The 20,370-nt window shown below is 41.5% G+C and overlaps 1 protein-coding gene across 5 annotated transcripts in view; it reads right to left on the bottom strand.

Annotated features, from left to right (window-relative positions):
- LOC142391863 (protein FAM184A-like) overlaps nucleotides 1-18,587 on the bottom strand; it is a 56,923-nt gene extending 38,336 nt beyond the window's left edge. For 2 of the 5 annotated variants that reach the window (XM_075478040.1, XM_075478038.1), the window contains exons 1-11: nucleotides 18,245-18,587; nucleotides 10,154-10,231; nucleotides 6,637-6,771; nucleotides 6,444-6,473; nucleotides 6,244-6,342; nucleotides 3,415-3,621; nucleotides 2,748-2,921; nucleotides 2,457-2,618; nucleotides 1,876-2,011; nucleotides 960-1,141; nucleotides 683-868 (exon numbers count right to left, since the gene is read on the bottom strand). In XM_075478040.1, the coding sequence (XP_075334155.1) occupies nucleotides 683-868; nucleotides 960-1,141; nucleotides 1,876-2,011; nucleotides 2,457-2,618; nucleotides 2,748-2,921; nucleotides 3,415-3,621; nucleotides 6,244-6,342; nucleotides 6,444-6,473; nucleotides 6,637-6,771; nucleotides 10,154-10,231; nucleotides 18,245-18,409 (1,554 nt within the window). In that variant the 5' untranslated portion in view covers nucleotides 18,410-18,587. The remainder of the gene's footprint in view (nucleotides 1-682; nucleotides 869-959; nucleotides 1,142-1,875; nucleotides 2,012-2,456; nucleotides 2,619-2,747; nucleotides 2,922-3,414; nucleotides 3,622-6,243; nucleotides 6,343-6,443; nucleotides 6,474-6,636; nucleotides 6,772-10,153; nucleotides 10,232-18,244) is intronic. The other 3 variants (XM_075478042.1, XM_075478039.1, XM_075478041.1) reach the window with 2 other exon arrangements.
- Between the last annotated feature and the right edge of the window lie 1,783 nt (nucleotides 18,588-20,370).

Below are 20,370 nucleotides of genomic sequence, written 5' to 3'. Positions count from 1 at the left end.
AAGGGATCAGACTCCACACGGCTAACTCCATGTTGCTGCTTTAACGTATTTGTGTTAGCAAAGGGGGGGTGGGGGGGCTGTTATGGCAATGGATCAGGTTAAATGAATTCAGCCTGTTTAATGTGATCAGTTGTCGTTGGCTGTGAGGACATTTGTATTCCCTTCTTGCAGCCAATTTACACCCTGAGACTGAGAGGAGGAGGAATGAGGAGGCATAAGACAAATTGAAAGCAGAAAGAAAAAAAAACTGATGACAAAATGAAAGATGGGAAAGAGGGAAATGCAGGCAGAGAGCGATGTTGTTTTCAAGTCTTAGTCTTAATGTTGACCCAATTAAAAGCCTGCACTCTGTTGAGGGTGCTGCTTATCTCTTAAAGAGAAACACATATTTCTTTAACAACTTCATTTTCTCTGAGGAGAACATTTAATTGCTTATATTTCTCTGCAAGAAAAAGAGTTTGACACACTAAGAGCAACACTCAGCTGTGTATGTTTTAATTACTGCTTTTTCAGTGTCTTATCCTTTCGTATGTAATAAATAAAAAGAAGTGAACAAGCATTACGAAACAATGACAGGGGCAGCAGTGTTTAAATACTATTAAAGAAATAAATAAAGCCAGACATACAGGACTACAGTCAGAAACACCACTATAAACTGCCTGAATCCGAACAATGGACTCACTGCAATGAGGCGCGTCTTCTCCTCCTCCTTCTCCTGCTGAGCCTCCTCCGTCATGGCCCGGTGCTTCTCCTCCAACTCCTCCAGCTCTCTGACCTGCGCCTCCTTGAAGCGAAGCGTCTCCTCCTCGTAGTGTGCTCTCAACCTGGAGAGCTCCTTCTCATAGCCCTGGTGCTCCTCGCGTAGAGACTGAGGTCGACAGTACAAAAGCAGCAATATCAACATGACTGCGGACCCGTTTCTACCCCCCCACACTGTGCTGCACGGGTAAAAGAAGCACCTGCTCCAGCTTGAGCACTTGCTGTTTGTGCTGTTCGTTGGCCGCCTGGCTCTGGTTGAGCAGAGCCTGCCTCTCCTCCTCCAGCCTGCCCATCTTATCCTTGAGGCGGCTCTGCTCCTGGTCCAGGTTCCTGATGGTTGCCTCATGAGCCATCTGGGTGGCCTGCAAGGAACCGATCTGACCTGAAAACAGTCCAGTCGAAAAACCAGTAGTATGTCAAATAGGCTCTACGGACAGATATCTGGTCAAGTTTGTGAATTATTTGTGGGATTCCTCAAGGGTTTATTTTGGGTCCTTCTTTTGTTTATTGTTCATGGTACTTCTGGGGTAAAATCAGGTTTACATGAGGTATTTATGGAAGATATTCAGTTCAATGTGAGGTGAAAGCCTTTTACCACCAAATCTATCCTGTATTAAGTCGTGCTACAGTTAAAACTGGAAGTGCAACAATTTCCTGCAGCAGAATTATTCCATCAGATGCTGTTATAATTAGCCCCCGTGGGCCCAGCTCTATCAGTATTAACAATACCTCCTTGAGTCTAGGTGTCTTATCTAATCAAGTTAGAAAAGAATCGAACAACATGGGTATTACTTTCAACCGCTGCCAGGCTTTTAAAAGGGACTAAGAAAAAAAGTGACCACATTAAAACATTCACTTCCCCTCACTGGCTACCTGTGAGTTATAGAACCTTTGCCAGAACTTCCTTCAGGTATCAGACACACTCATTCAGCAAGTTCTGATGTATTTATTGTATAAGACTTTGTTGCTTTTTTCTTTTGTTTTTAAAAAGGTGCTATGTTAGTAAGAGTGGACAAGTAAGACCCAGTTTGACCTCCCCCCGCTTCAACAGATGTGCAAAAACATCAGCTCAGTACACTATTCTATAGAAGCTCCAAATGTAGAGGCCCATCTTACTGGCTTTGTGGAGGATTTCAGTAGCCTGCTGCTGAACTCGTTCCCTGCTGCACTCCAGTTCATACTCGGTGTCCTTCAGCTGCATCACCCAGATCTCTCCATCCTGGATGGCTTCTTCAAGCTGTTTGTGCAGATTCTGAAAGCACACACACAGAAACACGTGCGTGTATGCGCAGTTATGCTGCAGCAATGCAAGTGAACTGCTCTGGACTGATTTGCATGCAGGTCAATTAGTGTAGACTATATTGCCTTTCCCCACCACTTTCAGACTCCTGGAAACAGATTTTACCCTGAGGCTTTTATTTTCGTCGTCTTTCTCAGAAACTGTTTCTCATTCAATTTAGCTCACTTTCTACCCAACTTCAAACTAAAGGAAGACTCTCGTACAGTGTCTTCCTTTCTGGAAATACTGCAAATAGCTACATTTAGCAGCTACGATAGTACTGTGTTCGGGTCATCGCATAAAAATCTGAGTTGAGTTGTCTGGGTAATCAGAATCAGTTTCATATTCGTCTAATTCAAACAAAAATCACTGTTTTCATCCATCTGTTCAGCCGAGCAATCCAGCAGCAATCACACACCTTAATGGTTCCCTCGGCGTTGGCCAGCGATGTTTGCAGTCTGTTGGTCTTGTCTCGGTTCTCCCGCGCTTCCTCCTGGGCTTTCTGAAGCTCACTCCTCAGCTTGGACAGTGAACGCTGCAGCGCCACTTCCTGAGCTTGGAACTCCTTACGGAGCTCGACCTTAACACGAGCAGACACAGAGGACCGTCGCTACCGTGACAAAGTGACCACCGGGTACGTTTTGTACAGTTTATTTGCTATGGTTGCCGTGGTTACTCGGTTCTTGTTTTTATTGCATTGTGGTTTTACCTCAGTCCTCTTCCAGGCCAGCAGGTTCTCAGTGGTGAGCTGGTGTGTTCTCCTCATGGCCTCCAGCTCTCTCTCATAATATTCCTGAGCCTTGCCCAGTTTGGACTCATACTCCTCCACCATACGGACTTTGTCCTTTGCTAGCTCCTCAACTCTCTCCATCAATGCCTCCACCTACACAAAGATGGATAAAAGGACAGCGACTCTTTATGTTGTTACTCAGAAGATCAGTAACTCAAAGCTGCCAAGAATGCATTTAGGCAAAAAAGAAACTGCCAACTTTGCATTTCTTTGTGCTCGTTTTCCATTAAATGTTTTTATCCGATTAGTTCTTTTGTTAAGGGTAGTCTTTGAAAATGTATTACGTTTGACAGGAAATAGTTGAGGAAAGTAAAAATGACAGGAACATAAGAGGATGACATGCAAGAAAGATCTATGGCCAGGTTATTACCACTGGTTTTACATTTTGCTCATAAACCAACAGCACCAACAAAACAGTCCAAAATTGTCTTGAATTTTGGATCAGAAAGCCTCAAAAACAGCAATTACCCCACAGAGTAACTTGCTGTGTGAACTTCCCACAAAAGACCCTAAAACACATGCGTCAAACGAAGTTCAGCTCTTAAACAACACATCTATCTTCCCGTCTCTCATACTCGTCTCCCACCTCTTGTCTATGAAGCTCGGCCAGTTTCTCCTGGTCTTCGGTGGAGGTGGCGCTTTGGTTCTGCTGGTTGTTGTGGAGTTCCTCCACCTCCTGCAGGTGAGTGGCCCTCAGCTCCTCCAGCGCTCGCCGTTTATCTGCCTCAAACTGGGCCTGAGCCTGGCTGAAAGCTCGCAGCTTCTCCTCAAAATCCCGACGCATCTCTTCCACCTATTGAAACCACGAAACATAATCTATTCTCTTTCACACGTTTATGCGTTGTGAGACACACCTATCTCCAACTGCCGAGTTAAACCCTGTTACAGGAGAAGTTGAAACCTTCCGTAATAGGTCACATCGGGCATTTTTGGTCATTTATCTTGCGTCAAAACAAAAACTTCAAAGTTCTCTACGACTCGATTCGTCCAAACGTCAGCAATCAAAGTTTCCTGTTAAATCAGAAGTGCTGAGAGTTTGAAAAAAAGATGGAAAAATGCAACACGATGTGATGTCATGTGATGTGATGCTGGCAGGCTCTTTCAGATTGTTGAAAAAGATCGAGCTGGAAGCAGACATAAGGTAGTGGGTAAAAGGAAGACAAGGGACAAGACCAAGGCTGATAAACACCGATTCCAACATAGATAAAGCAATGACAAAGCCACATCTAAACATAGTTCAGATGCTCTTCCATGCCTGGAGTATTCAGACAAAAGTACATGAAACTGTGCCGTGATTACATGATATGACACATGACATGATATGATTTATTATTATTTATTTTTTTATACAGTCTGCGATCAGCGCTGATTGGCTCGATGTTCAGCTATGAGTGAAAAGCGAATAAATCGTTCAAAGGTTTCACTTTACATAGTTACGTGGCAGGTGTTGTGTACATAAATACTCCTCTTCCTCGCTTTAAAATAATGCTACTTTGCTGAATTCTAATGAAGTTTAACTAAAAAGGAAGTTTCTCTTCCTTAAAGCTATGGTAGGTAATCCTAGAGAGCTAGCAAGAGAGCTAGCAAGATTCGAAAGTGTCCACTCCTCTAAGCTCCACCCCCCCCTCCCCATTCCGTCAGTGCTTCATCCAAAGCCGGTGGAACCGCATGCGCACATGGAGCAGGGAGCCGGCAGAGGGGGGCGTAGGCAGAAAGCAGAGGCATCTGATTGGTTTTTTGTAGGCGACCAATCCGAGATCAGCGTCCCGCTGATCTCGGATTGGTCAGCTTTTTCTCAGTCCTGCAGCTGCCACAGAGGTCTGATTATTTTCGTCCCTTTTTCTAAATACATCTTGTGTAGATTTCTCTCAGGATAGACGGACCATTTCACCCAGTATTACAAAATGTGTTTCTGAACAGGATTACCTACCATGCCTTTAAAGGGGAACTGCGGTATTTTCAACATTAAGCCTCTTTTCTGAGTCGTCTGCAATGTTTTAGAACCCCCCTCACCGCTTTTTTGATGTTTACTGCCGTCTCCGGTATTTGCCTAATTTTGATTCTTCTCAACCTGCTTCAGAACGGCAAGTCATGTGCATGTCTACAAAGGTCCGTAAAAGCACCATAAACGTCCGTTTTCAAAATCATCAACTCACCGGAGTGGTTACTGGTGTGCACTGGTAATCCATATCGAATTTCGTTGCAAAAAGTTGCTTCTGTCGTGTTTTATTTGGCAGCTCGTTCATGCTCGCACTATTTTCTTAGCGGTGGCGGAGTAATATCAACGAACATCCAGTACAAAATGTCAAATAAAACACGACAGAAGCAACTTTTCGCAACCAAATTTGATATGGATTACCAGTGCACACCAGTAACCACTCCGGTGAGTTGATGATTTTGAAAACGGACGTTTATGGTGCTTTTACGGACCTTTTTGTACATGCGCATGACTTGCCGTTCTGAAGAAGGTTGAGATGAATCATAATTAGGCAAATACCGGAGACAGCAGTAAACATCAAAAAAGCGGTGAGGGGGGTTCTAAAACATTGTAGACGACTCATAAAAGAGGCTTAATGTGTAAAATACTGCAGTTCTCCTTTAAGAATGGCATCTTGACAGCCACCCATCCGTGGAGCCCATTTCTGACGAAGCTTCAGTGAACAGTAGATGGATCAGCTGAAGGTCCAGATGCATCTCTCAGGTCTTTGATGGATTTTAATCCCCGATTCCAAAGAACATCACTTTCAGATACTGTTCATCTGCTGTAGTTTTAGGTCTGAATCTTCATCTTTTGTCCTCTTTTTTTGTAAGTTTTTCAGCTAATTGCTCTTTGGGAATCACCTTGTTGGTGCACAAATCTGTCAAACTGTGTTATTTTTGGTATTTTTCATAGATGCAGCTAAATAAATGGGAACAAATTATATATCTTCGTGAAAGGCTGCTTGTAACACAGTGCTGAAAGGCAAATAGCTTCTCATTTTTGACCTCTGGTATAATGCTGCTGTGTGACACTTGTGTGAAAGTGGTCAAATTCTATTCTAACACTGTATTGGATAATAAGGACTACATATTTACCAAAGTGTCAACAAAGTGTCACACACAGTGTGGAATACCAGCTCTATGGCAGAGAACACGATACCAACATATTCATTTGTTCAACATAACGTAAGAAGTTAAATATATCAGTGGATCAGTGATACGAGTCACATATTCGGCACACTGTACCACAGCTAAAGCAGATGCCACTATTAAATATTGATATAACCCGAGTTTCATGCTGAATCCTCTCTGTCCTCATCTGTCTTATTCAACTTAAATATCACTGGGCTAATTGTGCATGGACTACACGATGCAAATAATCTTCAAGCATGCCAAGTTTTACTTCACGAGCAGTGTTTTTTGTGTAAATCCTTACCTCTCTACTCATAGAAACCACTCTCTGTGTGTGCTGGGCCTCAGTGCAGAGCTGCGAGTCCTCCATTCTCTGTCTGTACATCTCGAACTCTGCTAAAGCCTGATGGTAACAAAACGTGATTTGGATTACAGCAACATTTTGATGCATTTAACCGTTATAATCATAAGTAGAGATAAATCAATTTACACGAAGATAATTACTTTTTTTTTTCCTTTTTTTAAACTTGAGACCTGCGACACAACATGACATGTAGAGAATAGCATTAAAAAAAGAGAGAGAATGCCAATGTAATAAATGCATCTGTGAAGCTCTATGAATGTACGAGGCAAAGCCTCACTGAGCACAACCAACAGCCGTATGAAGTCTCTGTGGTGCCTGGCGGCAGTAAACGACCTGTCTCTTCATGTGCTCGTGGAGTTCGACAGATTCCTCCAGACTGGCCAGTCGCCGCCTCAGGTCCGCCTCGTCCGCCATTTTGCTTTTGTACTGCATTATCTTGTCTCTGGTTTCTGTCACAATGTGTTGGACCTGAGCGAGAGGAAACAAACCATCTTAAATGCAGCAGAGATAATAGGTTTCTGAGACCAACGTGGGCATGAGAGTTGACTTTGGCATGATCAGCTACATCATTGTTTATTTATTATTGTTTGTTTGCACTTTAATAAAACATTACAAACAAGAGTATATCACATAAAAGAAAGATATAGAATAAAATAAATAAATAAATATATATACAATAGATAATAAATGACAAGCTGCAGTGAATCAGTGCTGGAGAAGTTAGAAACCCTGGGAGGGCTTATCGAGAACCTCAGCATTAAGATAAATAAACAAAATTAAATGTACCTTATCAGGATAAAACAACAAATGGATTAATGAGAGAGAGAAAAAAAACAAAGAATAAAAACAACATCATAAAAATCAATAATCAAGCAATGACTCAAGAAATAAATTACAATAAATCAAAAGACTAAATTGCAATGGCAACAAAAAACAAAAAAGAGAAGAAAAAGTATTAAGACAGTCCCATAGAGTACAGGTGATCTTTTAATTTCCTTTTATAGATGGGTAGGGAGGGAGAGCTGTTTGTCAGGTGAATATACTTGTTCCATAAAGTTACACCTTTATATTTGATGGAAAACTGTGCTCCAGTGGTACAACAGAGCGGGATATGAAGCAGCTTAGATTGTCGAGTTGTTCTGGAGTGAATGTTTGTGAGGTTTTTTTTTAAAGTATTGTTGGAAATGGGAAATTGCACAGTGCACTGCAACACAAAAAGCTCTATAAAAATGCTTTTAATTATTTTGTAGAAAAATGTTTGAATTATTCAAACTGGGTAACACTGCTGCCTGCAGGATGTGTTGGCGGGGGAGAAATGTCTTGCTTTGAAAATACGGCATTTGACAAAAATGACTAATTCCATAAACAAGACATTCGAGGGTATTTTAAAGCTTCTCTCTGAAAGAAATGTGAATCAGTGTAAATTATATTTCAACCAGGTCCATGTCTTGTACCCTAAAAAAAAAAAAAAACAAAAAAAACTGCCAGCCACTGTGGATTACAGGTGTTGATCTGTGGCTAAACTTAACAAAAAGGGAAAAAGATATACTGTGTAATTACTGGTATTTGTAGGTGGATGATCCACCATAATGTATCATCCGAGTAAAAATCTAGAGGAGCTTTCCCTGAGACGTAACTAATGTTCTTGCAGCTGCTGTGGGCTTTTGAGAACATTTCTTCTGCAGCAGCCTCATTGGGTTTGAAGATTTGTTTGAGGCAGGCAGAGATGAGATGGTTCATCACACCTTCTCAGTGTTTACGACTCAAGCTACAGACTGCAAATGTAGCACCTGTAACTAGTTATAGCGAGAATAATAGCTAAACAATAAATGCACACAAAATTGTAATTAAAGTGAAGCAGATAACGGCATAAAAAAAATCTCTCGGTGTGGGAGCACCTTCCCCCAAAATTTAACCCTAAATCAGAAAAAGTTGGGACAGTAAATACAAAAATATTTAAATAAAGGTTTAGTTTTTTTTGTATTTCAGACCAACAACACTACCGAAAAATAGTTGGGTCAGTAAATTTTGTACCACTTTGTAATGTTGACACTTAAAGGACGTTCTGGCATTGAGGACACCAAATGATCAAGTGTTATTTTGTCTTTTGACTCTTTTTGAAAAAAAAAAAAAAAACAGTCTGAAGGGGTTTGTTCCAAAAAAAGATCCAAGAATTCTCTTGTCTGACCATATTATATGTTTCCACTGTGTGATGGTCCGAGTAAAGAGAAGTCCACATGCTCCCTGGAAAAAAAGTTAACACGAGACTTCTTCTTTGCACAGTAAAGTTTGAAAATGACACGTATCAACACATACAATGATGTTAACGAGACAAAACATGAAATATCTTGGGTCATATGGGCTGCAAAGATACAAAAGTCGAGGTAAATGCAGGAAACACAATGGCCCTCATTTATCAAACTTGCGTAAGACGAAAAACATGCGTAGGTCGTGTGTACGTTCTTTTCTGCGCAAAGGTTGGCATTTATCAAATCCATCGTGAGCGCAGGAAAGATGAAATCGCCACGACAGGTCTGAAGCCGTGTACGCACTTTTCCATTTTGACTTGCGGTGACTGCAATAGCATACATAAACAGCAGCGTCACTAGTGCGTGCCTCAGGAGTCACAACAAATCCCTAGGTTAAAATGACAGACTTATCACTTCAAAGAAGGCCCATGTTTTATTTGACTTCAACATAAATATAAACATAAACGCAAATTAAATAAATAAAAAAATTAAACAAGTACAACTCCGTAATTGGAAGAGTGATGGCTCATTATTCAACCGCCTATTTAAGAGGTGATTCTAGCGGCGCGGTAATGGCGAAACTATGGCAGATCTGGCTTTGTTTAGAGGACCTGAACGCGCGCATCAGGTGCGAGAGAGTGTTCCGGGACCGGCAGGATTTTTTTCGGGAAAATGATGAGTGGCTCATGAGTCGTACAGGAGAGGCGCTTTAACACTGCGCATACGCAAAGACGTAGCTCCGATCAGGCCAGCCACCCTCTCCTCCAAGGCACTCAAATCCAAACCTGGATCGGAGCCCCCCCCCTCCGTTTGTGACATGCTGCGTCGGAGAGCTGCAAATTTCATATCGGACCACTTCTTCCTGATCTTATTGGAGAAAAAGTAAAACATCGTTCAATTTTAGATTTAATTTAATCTGGAGTTTATCACATTTTATTGACCATCACAGTAGGGGAAAATACATAACTCGTCCGGTCTGCAATTTACATCACCAACGCTGTTGACAGCCGCCCAGCTGTCAACAGCGTTGACAGCGTTTCTTTGCCGCCTTTCGTCTATCCATGTCGCAAATTCCAGAGGTGCGGCCTCTTAACCCCCTTTTGTAGAAGGCGTGGTTAGGATTATTACGATGGATTTCAGCCGCCAGATTTATCAACAGCCGCTCGGTCTTACGATGGGATTGGTGTGGTACGCATGTTCTGTAAATCTCACTTGAGCCTCTGCGTACGACGAGTTCTCCGCTCATATATACGATGCTTTCTACGACGGCTTGATAAATGAGGGCCATTGAGTTGTTTAGTTTTTTTTTTTGTTGGTTTTTTTCCAGATTTGTATAACAAAAACTTGCATCCTGGACGGCGTAATGCTGACCTGCTGCCTTCAGTGCCACAAAACGTAGCCCATCATCCGACTGCAGCACACTGAGAATTACTAAGTACTGAAAATGCTCAGGGGGAAACCTCACCAGGCGATTGACAACTTGGCTTCTTGCTAAGACGTGTTTGCATTATCCATATCACTTGTCTATATTGCTGCAATATCAGTTACACAACACTTGTCTCCATATAATCATAGCTTTTGGTGCATTGTGGAGTCAATACCTCGTCCTCGTGGGCTTCTTTCAGAGACTCGATTTCCTCCTCGTGCTCGTCGTTTTTGGTGTTGAGAGCATAAATTACCTGGAGAAAGGGGGAGATGGCAAAATGAAGATGGGAATGAAAAGACTTGCTAACTGCTACAACACAAGATCAATAGTTCTACAATGAAGAAAAGATCTGCTCTGCAGCGTAAGTGCTAAAAAAAATAATCAATATCAATAACATCGGGAAAAGGGAGAAATATAGTTCACGCTCTGATTAAAGACAGAAGATGCTTTGCATTCACAGCAGCTGCTGTAAAACACGCCCGCCTCCTTTTCCTCAAGTCTTCTGTGTTTGTCTGAATAAGAAGCACAAGGAAGAAAAAGTCGTTCAAGGAAAAGAACAGAGGCAGGATTACACTGCATACAAAGCCAGCTCAGTCGAGACGTCACAACACAACAAAGATCTCTGAAAGCAAATGTGAAAAGAATCAACTTGCTGCAAAAGGAGCATTCCTGTGCAAACACAAACACGCTTTATTTCAATCCAGCATATGGGCCATCTCTCTCTTCTCGCTGTGGCACCAGCAGTGAATAACATCTGTCAGTCATGCTTGCGCTGCCTCCCAGAAATATATGCAGTTTTCTGTGTAGGTGCTGGAGGTAAATGATATGCAGGAGCTTAAAACAGATTACGATTCTGCCAATATGAAGGCTCTGTTGAGCAGCTAATATTCAACCATCGTCAACTAAATCACAGGCCTGCTGCTACGAGAACTAGCATTCATTAGGCTACAAGTGATGAACACTGTACACAGCTCTTATATATGGTAAATATAAAACATCCATTTGTAATGAGACAGTGGTTTAAACCGTGACCCTTAACTGTGACACTGACGATACAGCAACTGTTTTTTTCATTGAACTTCATGGGGCCTCATTTATTAATAGAATTTTGCTTTCAGATCATTCCCAACGCTGTTTTTAATGTGTTTTTTCTTTTTTTTAATTTTCATTGGCAATTTACACACACATTAGAAAAAACTGCCAGCACTTGTCTCCCCGAGTAACCCGACGCTGTGGTGGACCTCCACAAGAAGAAAATGGAGAGCTCTTCTTAAAGCTGCAGTCTGCAACTCTTTTTCAAGCATAATGCCTGGAACTGTCCGGGGATTCTGAAAGTAGTACATTAAATACCCCAATACAAAAAAAATGAGTTCTCTAGGTCCCCTATATGTCCCGCTAGGTCCCTCCAAAGCCAGCAGGTTTGTTTACAAAATTGCAGACCGGACCGGTAAAAGGTAACCAATCAGGTTACGAGCTGGGCTCTGCTGCCTGTCAATCACCGATTGTGCACGCGCGATACAAGGTAGGCTCGTCCCAACGCTTATTTATCTGGACTATTGAACTTCATTACGGGCTAGTCTACTTACTGTGTCTTCCATGATCGCAAATGACAGGTGAGTTGATGAATGAGGAGTCGTGTACGCGCATCTGGCGTGCACGTAGACGTGCACGAGTTCTCATGTGTTTTGATGGGGCGGGACAGGAAGTTGAATAACTTTTTATTTTTCGGTTAAAAAATAAGCATTTCTTGCATTTTGCGACTACGGAGGTCACCGTTTTCAACTTCAAGCGTTCTGATAGATCATGTAAACTCTTAAAATGCCAAAAATTAGGACTTTACGTATGACAACAACAAATCCTGCAGACTGCAGCTTTAAGGAATTGCTCTAATCTTTGGGAATATCTGTGAAATTATATCATATACGGGCAGACGGAAATCGATTACATGCGTTTGCTGTTTGCCAGCTCAGACCCGTAACTCTATCTTCAGGCGATCCCGCTAAATTAACCCAACAGAGATTTCTCTAAGTGGTGCTATGACGCTGTTTATCAACTTGTCAACCCAGGTTCTATGACTCTGGATCTGACAATGTCTGATTGTGTATTTTATTAAATGAACCTTCATGATTTCATCCTTACCACTCATTCTGCTCCATAGTACAGGCCCCTGGTCGGAAAAGATTTGCAAAGTTGTTTCCATTCCCTCCTTACACGCGTCAAGTCTTCTTCATGTCAGATAACAAACCAAGTGAGCAACACTTTCCACGCACCTTTTCTTTATTCATATCTTCTAAATGCAGAACAGAAACAACAAGGAGAAATCCGACAACTGTCTCTAAAAGCAATGTGGGCCTCCTCTCTGAGGACCTTTCAGTCCCACAACGAGCCTCCTTGTTTGTACTCCACATTATTTCATATTTCAGCAGCCGTTACCTATTTAAGGCAAGCACTCTGCCGTCGATACACTGAAGCACTCGTGTTTCCACAAATTAGTTCTGGTCGCTGGGATCAGAGGAGGAGAAGGCAACTTTGCTGCACAATCAGGTCAGTGCTCATCACAGCTAAACTCAGCTTGATCCTAAACAAACAAGATGGACTCAGCCTTTACAACTGTAAAGTAAGATCGAAGTAAATGGCTCGTTTTGTTTGCCTGGTGACGGTCACAACTAGAACGTTTGATGCTCGGTGGACATTTTGTCAGCATTTCAGGAAGGCAGATTTTAGACATCTATTCTTTCAGTTCTCCAGCATTAAGTCAGCCATGTTCCTTCAATTATACATGATCATTTTAATGACGCTGGTGTGCCTGCTGCTTTCATCTCCGTCTCTGCACCCTCCCTCTTCTCTCATCCTTTTATCTCCCCCACTTTTTGTTCTTCATCTCCTCTCCTCTCCTCTCTCCAGTCTCTTTTTCTGCTTTGTTTCTCAGTCTCCGAGGAATGATGATACCTCACATCACCGTTTGGGGTGAAGCTGGCTTTCCATAAATAATCTTTCGCAGCACACTTTTCTCTTAAAACAATTCAAAGGGGCAGCCAAATTCTGCAATGAGGAAAACTTTCTTAGGGGATTTAATAGTGTTCATAGACTTGATTTGTTAATGTATGATATATCATTAATTATTCAGCTAAGCTAAAAAGTTTTAAGACATCATCTGGAGCTCCTGGAGTATTTGTCCATTATTTTCTGACAGAAACTGTAGAATGACTGACACTTATTTTCAATGCAGACACTTGTCAAAATGGCCCCATTGTGTGCTGCTTTTGATAAAGTAAAAGCCTGACCAGAAAACGATGAATGTGAATGTGAAGTTTTCCGTTCTCCACAGAAACGTGTGGGGGATGCTGCAGCTGCTTACAAATGTGGTGTGAAATGTGTCCTTTCCACTGCACAAGGAGCCAGATCTGATTTAACGGATTGTTATTGGCATCTGTCAAGAAGACAGGTGCAGCCGTACAAGCTGCGACAAGCCGATTAACATTCACAGCAGCAGAAAAAGAAACCTCGAGCAAATCTTGCCTTCTTTGTTGAAGAAAGAAGGAAACTCTATAGTCTGAGGCTCAAAACCTAAACAAGCCGAAAGGAAACTCAACAGCCTGCAGCCACTGCAGTAACACACAGTGATGCAGTGCATATGACTTTAGTTGGGACCCATAAATCGTGGCCTTGATTACTGGCCTTGAGAAAAGAGCACAAATCCAAGTGCACTGGGTAATTCAAGGAAAGCAGTTTAAATGTGACTGAATATTTCTTGTATGAGTTTACTCTACAAGGGCTCCATCAACAATCAAAACGGCACGTCTCAACAATTTATCTATTTGGGTTAACCGACAGCTGTTGTAGCTACCGGCAACCATCAGCGCCGTCTGCTGAAGGTCGCCAGTTCACGTAAATACGTGCTGATCTAGAACATCGGTAGCATGGCAGTTCGACTGACACAAGGGGCTGCATCACATGTCTCATACTTCATTTACTGTCTGTGTTGCAACAGCGGCTACACTGCATGCTCACAGATGTCCCTGCCTGTTAAAAGATTTAGTATGCTAAGGCGTTGGCCAATGCTAATTACTGACAAAATGTCAAAAATAAGCCCAATTGATCGACCGACCTATTAATTAGTCAACCTCTAATCTATTTCAGGTTTGCTTTGTTGTATAGTCCCAAGCGGAATAGATGCAAGGCTTGCATGAAGATAAATATAACCACATATAGCAAAGAAGAGTCTTAGGTTTATGTATGACCTTCTCAAGTTAAGACATCCCAATAGATTGAGCCAAGTTGGTTCATTTTTAAGACGATAATTTACTTGCCTTAATCATATTTTAAAAATGCCAAAGATCAAATTTCTTTCTTTGTCATTTTATTCCTCAAAGTGGAGGTAGACTTAAATGATTATGGAAAGCAGAAACCTACCGAAAGAACCACATTAAGCTTTTCAGCTAAGTTCCCCCTCAATTAGCATTAGGATCGATTCTGGACATGTAATCAGTCAAACTGGACTATGCGTCCGTCAATGGTGGTGGGCAAAGGACCGGCCAATAGCAAATCTTCTTCAAAAAGGCCAATCATAAGCCAGCTTCACAGTCTGAGTCCTTTTATCATCAAGATGTCATACGCAGAGCTGCTCTGTGCAGGATGAATGTGGAACGATGGGGAAAATGACAATAGGGCACTCAGGAGGGACGTTTCTGAGGCCAAAGTCGATGGCTATTGATCGAGCCAGACAAAAAAAGGCCACTAATATCTGAGGAACAACTGCAGAATTTGGCACTAAACAAAACTCTGTCGCCCTGCTCTCCTCGTTTTCAGAGGATTATCATCATATTCGGTAATTAAAGGATTAATGAAAGCCTGACTCTCTGAGGTGTTGCAGTCTTAATGGGATCCCTCGACAATTGATCTTCAAGTCCAATGTTTTCCTTCGCCAGACATGCAATGAGGTGCGGCCTCCATTACCAGTTCACTAAAAACGCACACCACATATACTGTGTCCCCTTTGAAAGGCACCTGTTCCTTCTGTTATTGTTGTGCTGCTCGGATGCTCCAAGCACACTCAGAGCACACGCTTTCCTCCCCGAGCATCGCTACAATACATCACAATCTCTGAAATACAGAAACACAGAGCAAGAACAAAGGCACTTAGAGTGAATTCTGCGATTTTAAGATAGAAAATAACAAGTGTCCCTTGATCTGAAGTAACTGGATCGAGTTTTTCTGTTTCACCTTAAAGCAATGCAAAACAGCCTGAGTCTAAGAGCTCGTCTTAACTCGTGTCCTTTTGTAGTTTTCAGGTGTTTTTTCATTTTTAACCCAACATGCAGCCCAATTAAATGCCTGCAATCCCGATGCCAGAAAGAACTGTCGGTGCGCTTCCATTTAAATGAGCTAAACTCAGAGGAGCAATTGTGAATTTCTAAGAAGTTAAGAAAATATTTAAAATGATCATTTCGTGGATTTGCAGTTTTACTATATGAACAAGACTCATCATTTACCGACATCTTTAGGCGAACAGTGTTATCTCAGCGAGTGATGTCTCTTGTGTTTTTCAAGAGCAGATACAGTTTATCTGCCCTTTCATTTCTGTATATTACATTTATATCAATGACCAAGAGCTTCCCTTTTAATACTTGCTGCAGAGTGGTTTGCCTGGAGGTAAAGTAAAGCTTTACCTCCAGGTAACATTATTCAGGTCAGAAGCTTTTGTTTGCGGACTCATCCTTTTGAAAAGTTGATCACAGCTACTCAACGGCCGTGCAGGTAGTATAGGCATCTAAACTGCAGACATTAAAGATAAACTGGTCCAGAGTTTTAGTTTTAAAAAATATGTTTGTGATCCGTCCTGTTCAGGGAAAGGTTGACATTGTGCCGCTTCTAACACTCTATGGGACATCACTGTTCATGTAAGTAAAGCTAAATTCACTCCACAGTTGCTGCCTTAAAGTTACTTGGGGGGTGATTTTATTAGAGCAGAGCAACATTCGGAAACACTTTAAGCGACCGCAAATTGATACATAGTCTTGACAGGCTGATTTTCAACCATTTCTGACGTCTGCGGTTTCCTTCTTCTGTTCACTGGACAGGAATTGTGGAATATGTGCTGTGAGTACGTGAATAAAAACTGATTATCTGGAGCGCTGGAGCTCTGCCATTCACGTGGAAGTGACTCAAATCACTCAAAACCAAGCACTTCATCCCGCACCTCAGCAAACAAGGACAACCTGCACCATATTAGGCAGGTGGTTTTAATGTTATGGTTAATTAGTGTCAGTTGTCAAATGTTGGATCTGACTAATAATCCTCAATGGATCTTTTGTTACATTTATTTGGAGAAACTAAAGTTTGTTCATGTTTTTTCACTACGTGTAAGTCAAGAAGTTGCAGACATTCAGTTTGCAGTGACATAAAAAAAGAAATGTTTCATATTTTTCTTCTACATTTGCTTGAAAACAGGCCAATTTTTGGACTACACTCTTCATCCATGGATGGGCTGATCAACTAGCATCTCTGCTTCAGATTAAACTAAAATCTGCTGCAGGTTGATGCCTGCCCTCATACGCTAATGTCACTTTGCAGCTTTAGTGTAAAGTCACAAACAAAGCACTTAAAGATACGATCAGTATGTTTGTCGTGTGAAGTGAAAGATCTACGAGACAATTTGTGATTGAAAGCAGGTTTCAAACATTTGTATTTTTGGCAGCAAGTCTGTTCACATAGATCGGCAATTCTGCTACGCAGATAATCCCAATGCTTTGTTCCCAAAAAAGTCCAATATCAACAAGCCAGATTAAAAAAAACAATCAGCTAAAGTAAGGTATGAATGATGCCCCAGAATTGGTCCAAATACACTGCCAAAGTCTGAGTGCTGAAACTGAACCAGGTCGATATCTTGCTCAAATTTAGATATCGGTCAACAGTTTGCTCGTTGTCAGCCAAAACTGGCCTACTTTCACAAAGCCAAAGCCAAATTCAGGAACCATCGCTGGTTGCTTGAATTGAGACGAGTCGATATGAGCGATCTGCTACAAGAGAGTGAGTGGAATGCCGACGTCCACTGGGCACGCTCTCATCGCCTGCTTCTTCTATTTCCATTATTGAAGGTGGGACAGTCGGGGCCTTTTGACGCACTGAAAAAGTTTACTACGTCCATCGCAGAGCTGAAACAAGCACAGACAATTTCACGCCATTTGAAGTTCTCCTAACCTCCCAAACACACAAAAAAAGGAGGAAAACATTTTAAAAAAACTCACTGAAAGACCCAGTGAGGTGAGTTGGGTTAAAACCAACAAAAGCTTAGGATTGTCATCATTGTGTAGTGTTAAAATCCTTCCTTTGGAACCTTTATTCTAGCACCGTCTCTCCATCAATGCAAAATACCTTAATCAACCACTGAAAGATGAAATACAAAACTGCCTAATTCTGCAATTAGCATGAGTGTTTCGTAAAAATCCTTTCTTCCACTTCTGCTTTTGTCTCCCGCTGTGCAGCAGGATCTTTCTGTATAAACTGTCATATTTACGTTTAATCCACCATTAGACTACGACTTACGCCTTAGATGCAGTAAATGGAGCTGCCGCCTTAAATCTCTTACTACTCCACAACACACCACAGTATCCCGTTATCCTACTATGGTGTCAGGTAGACTACAAAGAAGCAGCTCCCTGCATCCCTCCAAGATTACATAATTTCTCTAGGTCCTTGTGGCCGTAAAAAAAAAAAAAAAAAAAAAAACCCACACACTGGTTAAACAGTGGCCTGGCAGAGGGTGAAGTCACATTGGAACAATCCTCTGCGCATGTGGAAAGCTCTTAGAGCTGAAAGAGTGAAATCCACTAATGAAACATGAGTGAGGTTTACGACCAGCCAGCATTGTGTCACAAGTGTCCCGAGAAGGAACAACTCCTTCTAAGCAAGTATACCACCTCCACGAAAACCACTGACAATCTCCTATTACTGCCTCAGTATCAGAGCAAATCTCGCCTGGGGGGGGGGGGCGAGTTTAATGGTGACCTCTGAACCTCGCAACGATGCAGAGCTGTGAAATATGAAGCACTAATACAATTAACAGTGTTTCATTCAAACCTGCCAACCTGCATGAGAGTAAAAGTAAAAAATATCCCCAAAAATGTAAATAGGCTATGTTTACAAATAGCATCCCCTCCTGCATCAGCACCAACACAAACCTGCACAGCACTACTCCATCTCCATCCACACCTGCTCTTAATGACTTAACCAAAACATCCTACGTCATTCATTCACGTCCACAGACCTTGGTGAGCTGTGCTATCTTCTTGCTCATCTTCAAATGCAGGTCTTGAGTGTATTCCAGCGTTAAACTCCCGTCGTAAAACCTGCTGGACGTCGGTGGAGGGGTATATTTGGTATTGCTCGTCGAGCTGTTGTACGGAGGCTGCCAACCTGCCCCCGTCGCCATTTTCGCCGAGAATAAACCCCAAAACGCGACGCAAACAATTCAAATTTTAAAAAAAAAATGGAGCGGGGGGAAGCTACGCGTAAATTCCTCCCATTGTGGCGAATGTGGTTAATCTTCGGCTTCAGTGAGGGAGAGAGACTGGCAGCGGGGCGCGAAACCGTATGCACTTATCCACGACGGGCGCGAGCGCCTAGTATGATGAGAGAGGCGGAAACGCGAGCCAGATGCTCATCCAATTGCGCGAGCTCGCGTCCAGTTGGTTTACGTTGTGATGCAGCTCACTGTGGCCGCGCTGCCCCATCAATCGCAGACGCTATTTCTACCTTTATATTCTCTTAAGTCTGTGTTTATCTTCGAATATTTGCATATTCTTTCACGCAGGTGACCTTTTCCATGTAGTGTGAGTATTTTAGAATGTAGTTTTGGCATTATACCAAAGTAAATAGTCATTTAGTGGTTGAACGACTAAACTGAACGCTTGTGATGTAAAGCTTTTCATTGTATCCTTAGCTGCTGCATAAGCCAGTGCAACCGAAATCCATGTGCTTATGTCTGCTTTCTCTTTCACTCGCAAAGCTTCTTTGACTTATATGTACGGCAAAAGCAAACCTCTTTTTCTTCTGAAATTTGAAGACATATCCTTGTAGACCTATGGCAGGGCGTACATGAGGTGAATGTTTCCTTTGTCTAGTTTATTTTAAGATGGACATGCAGGGGAAATCATGGGCCTTTAAAAAAAATTATTATTCATTCATTCATCTATAGCTGCATTAATACAAAAATCAGACACTGAAACTGTGTCTAACACTGCACCGACATCTAGTGGTGATATGCTTCTACTGCAAAATGGTGATTAACAGGTCAGTTAAACCATTTTTTTATAAATATATATCTTTAAAAAAAGAGAAAAATAGTGTGCTAGCTGCTCTTTTTATTGTCAGTAACACCCTTTAACAGTCAGTTTGCTTCATTAAGATCCCTTCAATCAGTATGTAGGGGAAGGGTCTTGGCTCTTTTTGTAAACAACAACAAAAAGCCCCGAATACTGAAACATTTCTCAGGTTTGGGGTTTATTAGACTATTTTAGATGAGATTTGGCAAGTTAACCTGATAAATGTTACATTTTCAGTTCCCATCACCACACATTAATGGGAATAATCCCCAAAACTTACAGTGGTCGGTTTTTTAGAGGTAGTTCAACACAAATGGATAAGAAATAAGAATTTCTTTGTTCTCGAAAATTCCAAATCTAACCAAGCTGAATCCTTAAGAAAGAAGCAGAATGTTGAGGAAATTTCTGTAAGTCTGCATAAACATTTATAAAAGATAAAAGCCTGAATAACTTTAAGACAAATGAGTTGTGCATTCATGTGAAGCTAAATACAGCCTGTGAACAACAACACTTGACATAGAAACACTGTATCATTATTGAAGAGTAGCTAAACCAAAATGCAGAGGGTGAAAAGCTAAGCCCACCCTTACTGCCTCTGTAGAAACTAAGAGGGTACACTGGAAAAAATGCCCCTCCAAAAATAAGTAAGAAAAACAACAAATACAAGATCTTTTTGCTTGAAATAAGCAAAATAAATCTGCCAATGGAACTAGTAAAAATCAGCTTGTCAAGATTTCTTGAAATAAAATGTGATATTTAGGACTTTTGTGTTAAAAGTGATCTTGAAATTAGCTTAAAAACCTCTTCAAATGAAAAAAAAAAGCTTGTTTCATATGAAATATGACTCAAAACAAGATGTTTTCGAGACTTTTTCGCTTAACAAGATATTCCAGATGTATTGTATTAAAACAAGTCCCTATATCTTGCTGAAATGGTACTTGTTGGGCAATTGTGTCTTATATCAAGTGCAATGAGATACTCAATGAGACAAATATACTTGGTAAGATTTAGATTTTTTTCCAGTGTAAGATGCTGCTAATGAAATCTGTTTAACAGCAAGTGGGAGCTC

Source organism: Odontesthes bonariensis, chromosome 11 (assembly GCF_027942865.1).
Source record: "Odontesthes bonariensis isolate fOdoBon6 chromosome 11, fOdoBon6.hap1, whole genome shotgun sequence".
In the NCBI taxonomy this organism is placed as follows: domain Eukaryota; kingdom Metazoa; phylum Chordata; class Actinopteri; order Atheriniformes; family Atherinopsidae; genus Odontesthes; species Odontesthes bonariensis.
This window is presented reverse-complemented; position numbering and strand designations above follow the sequence as displayed.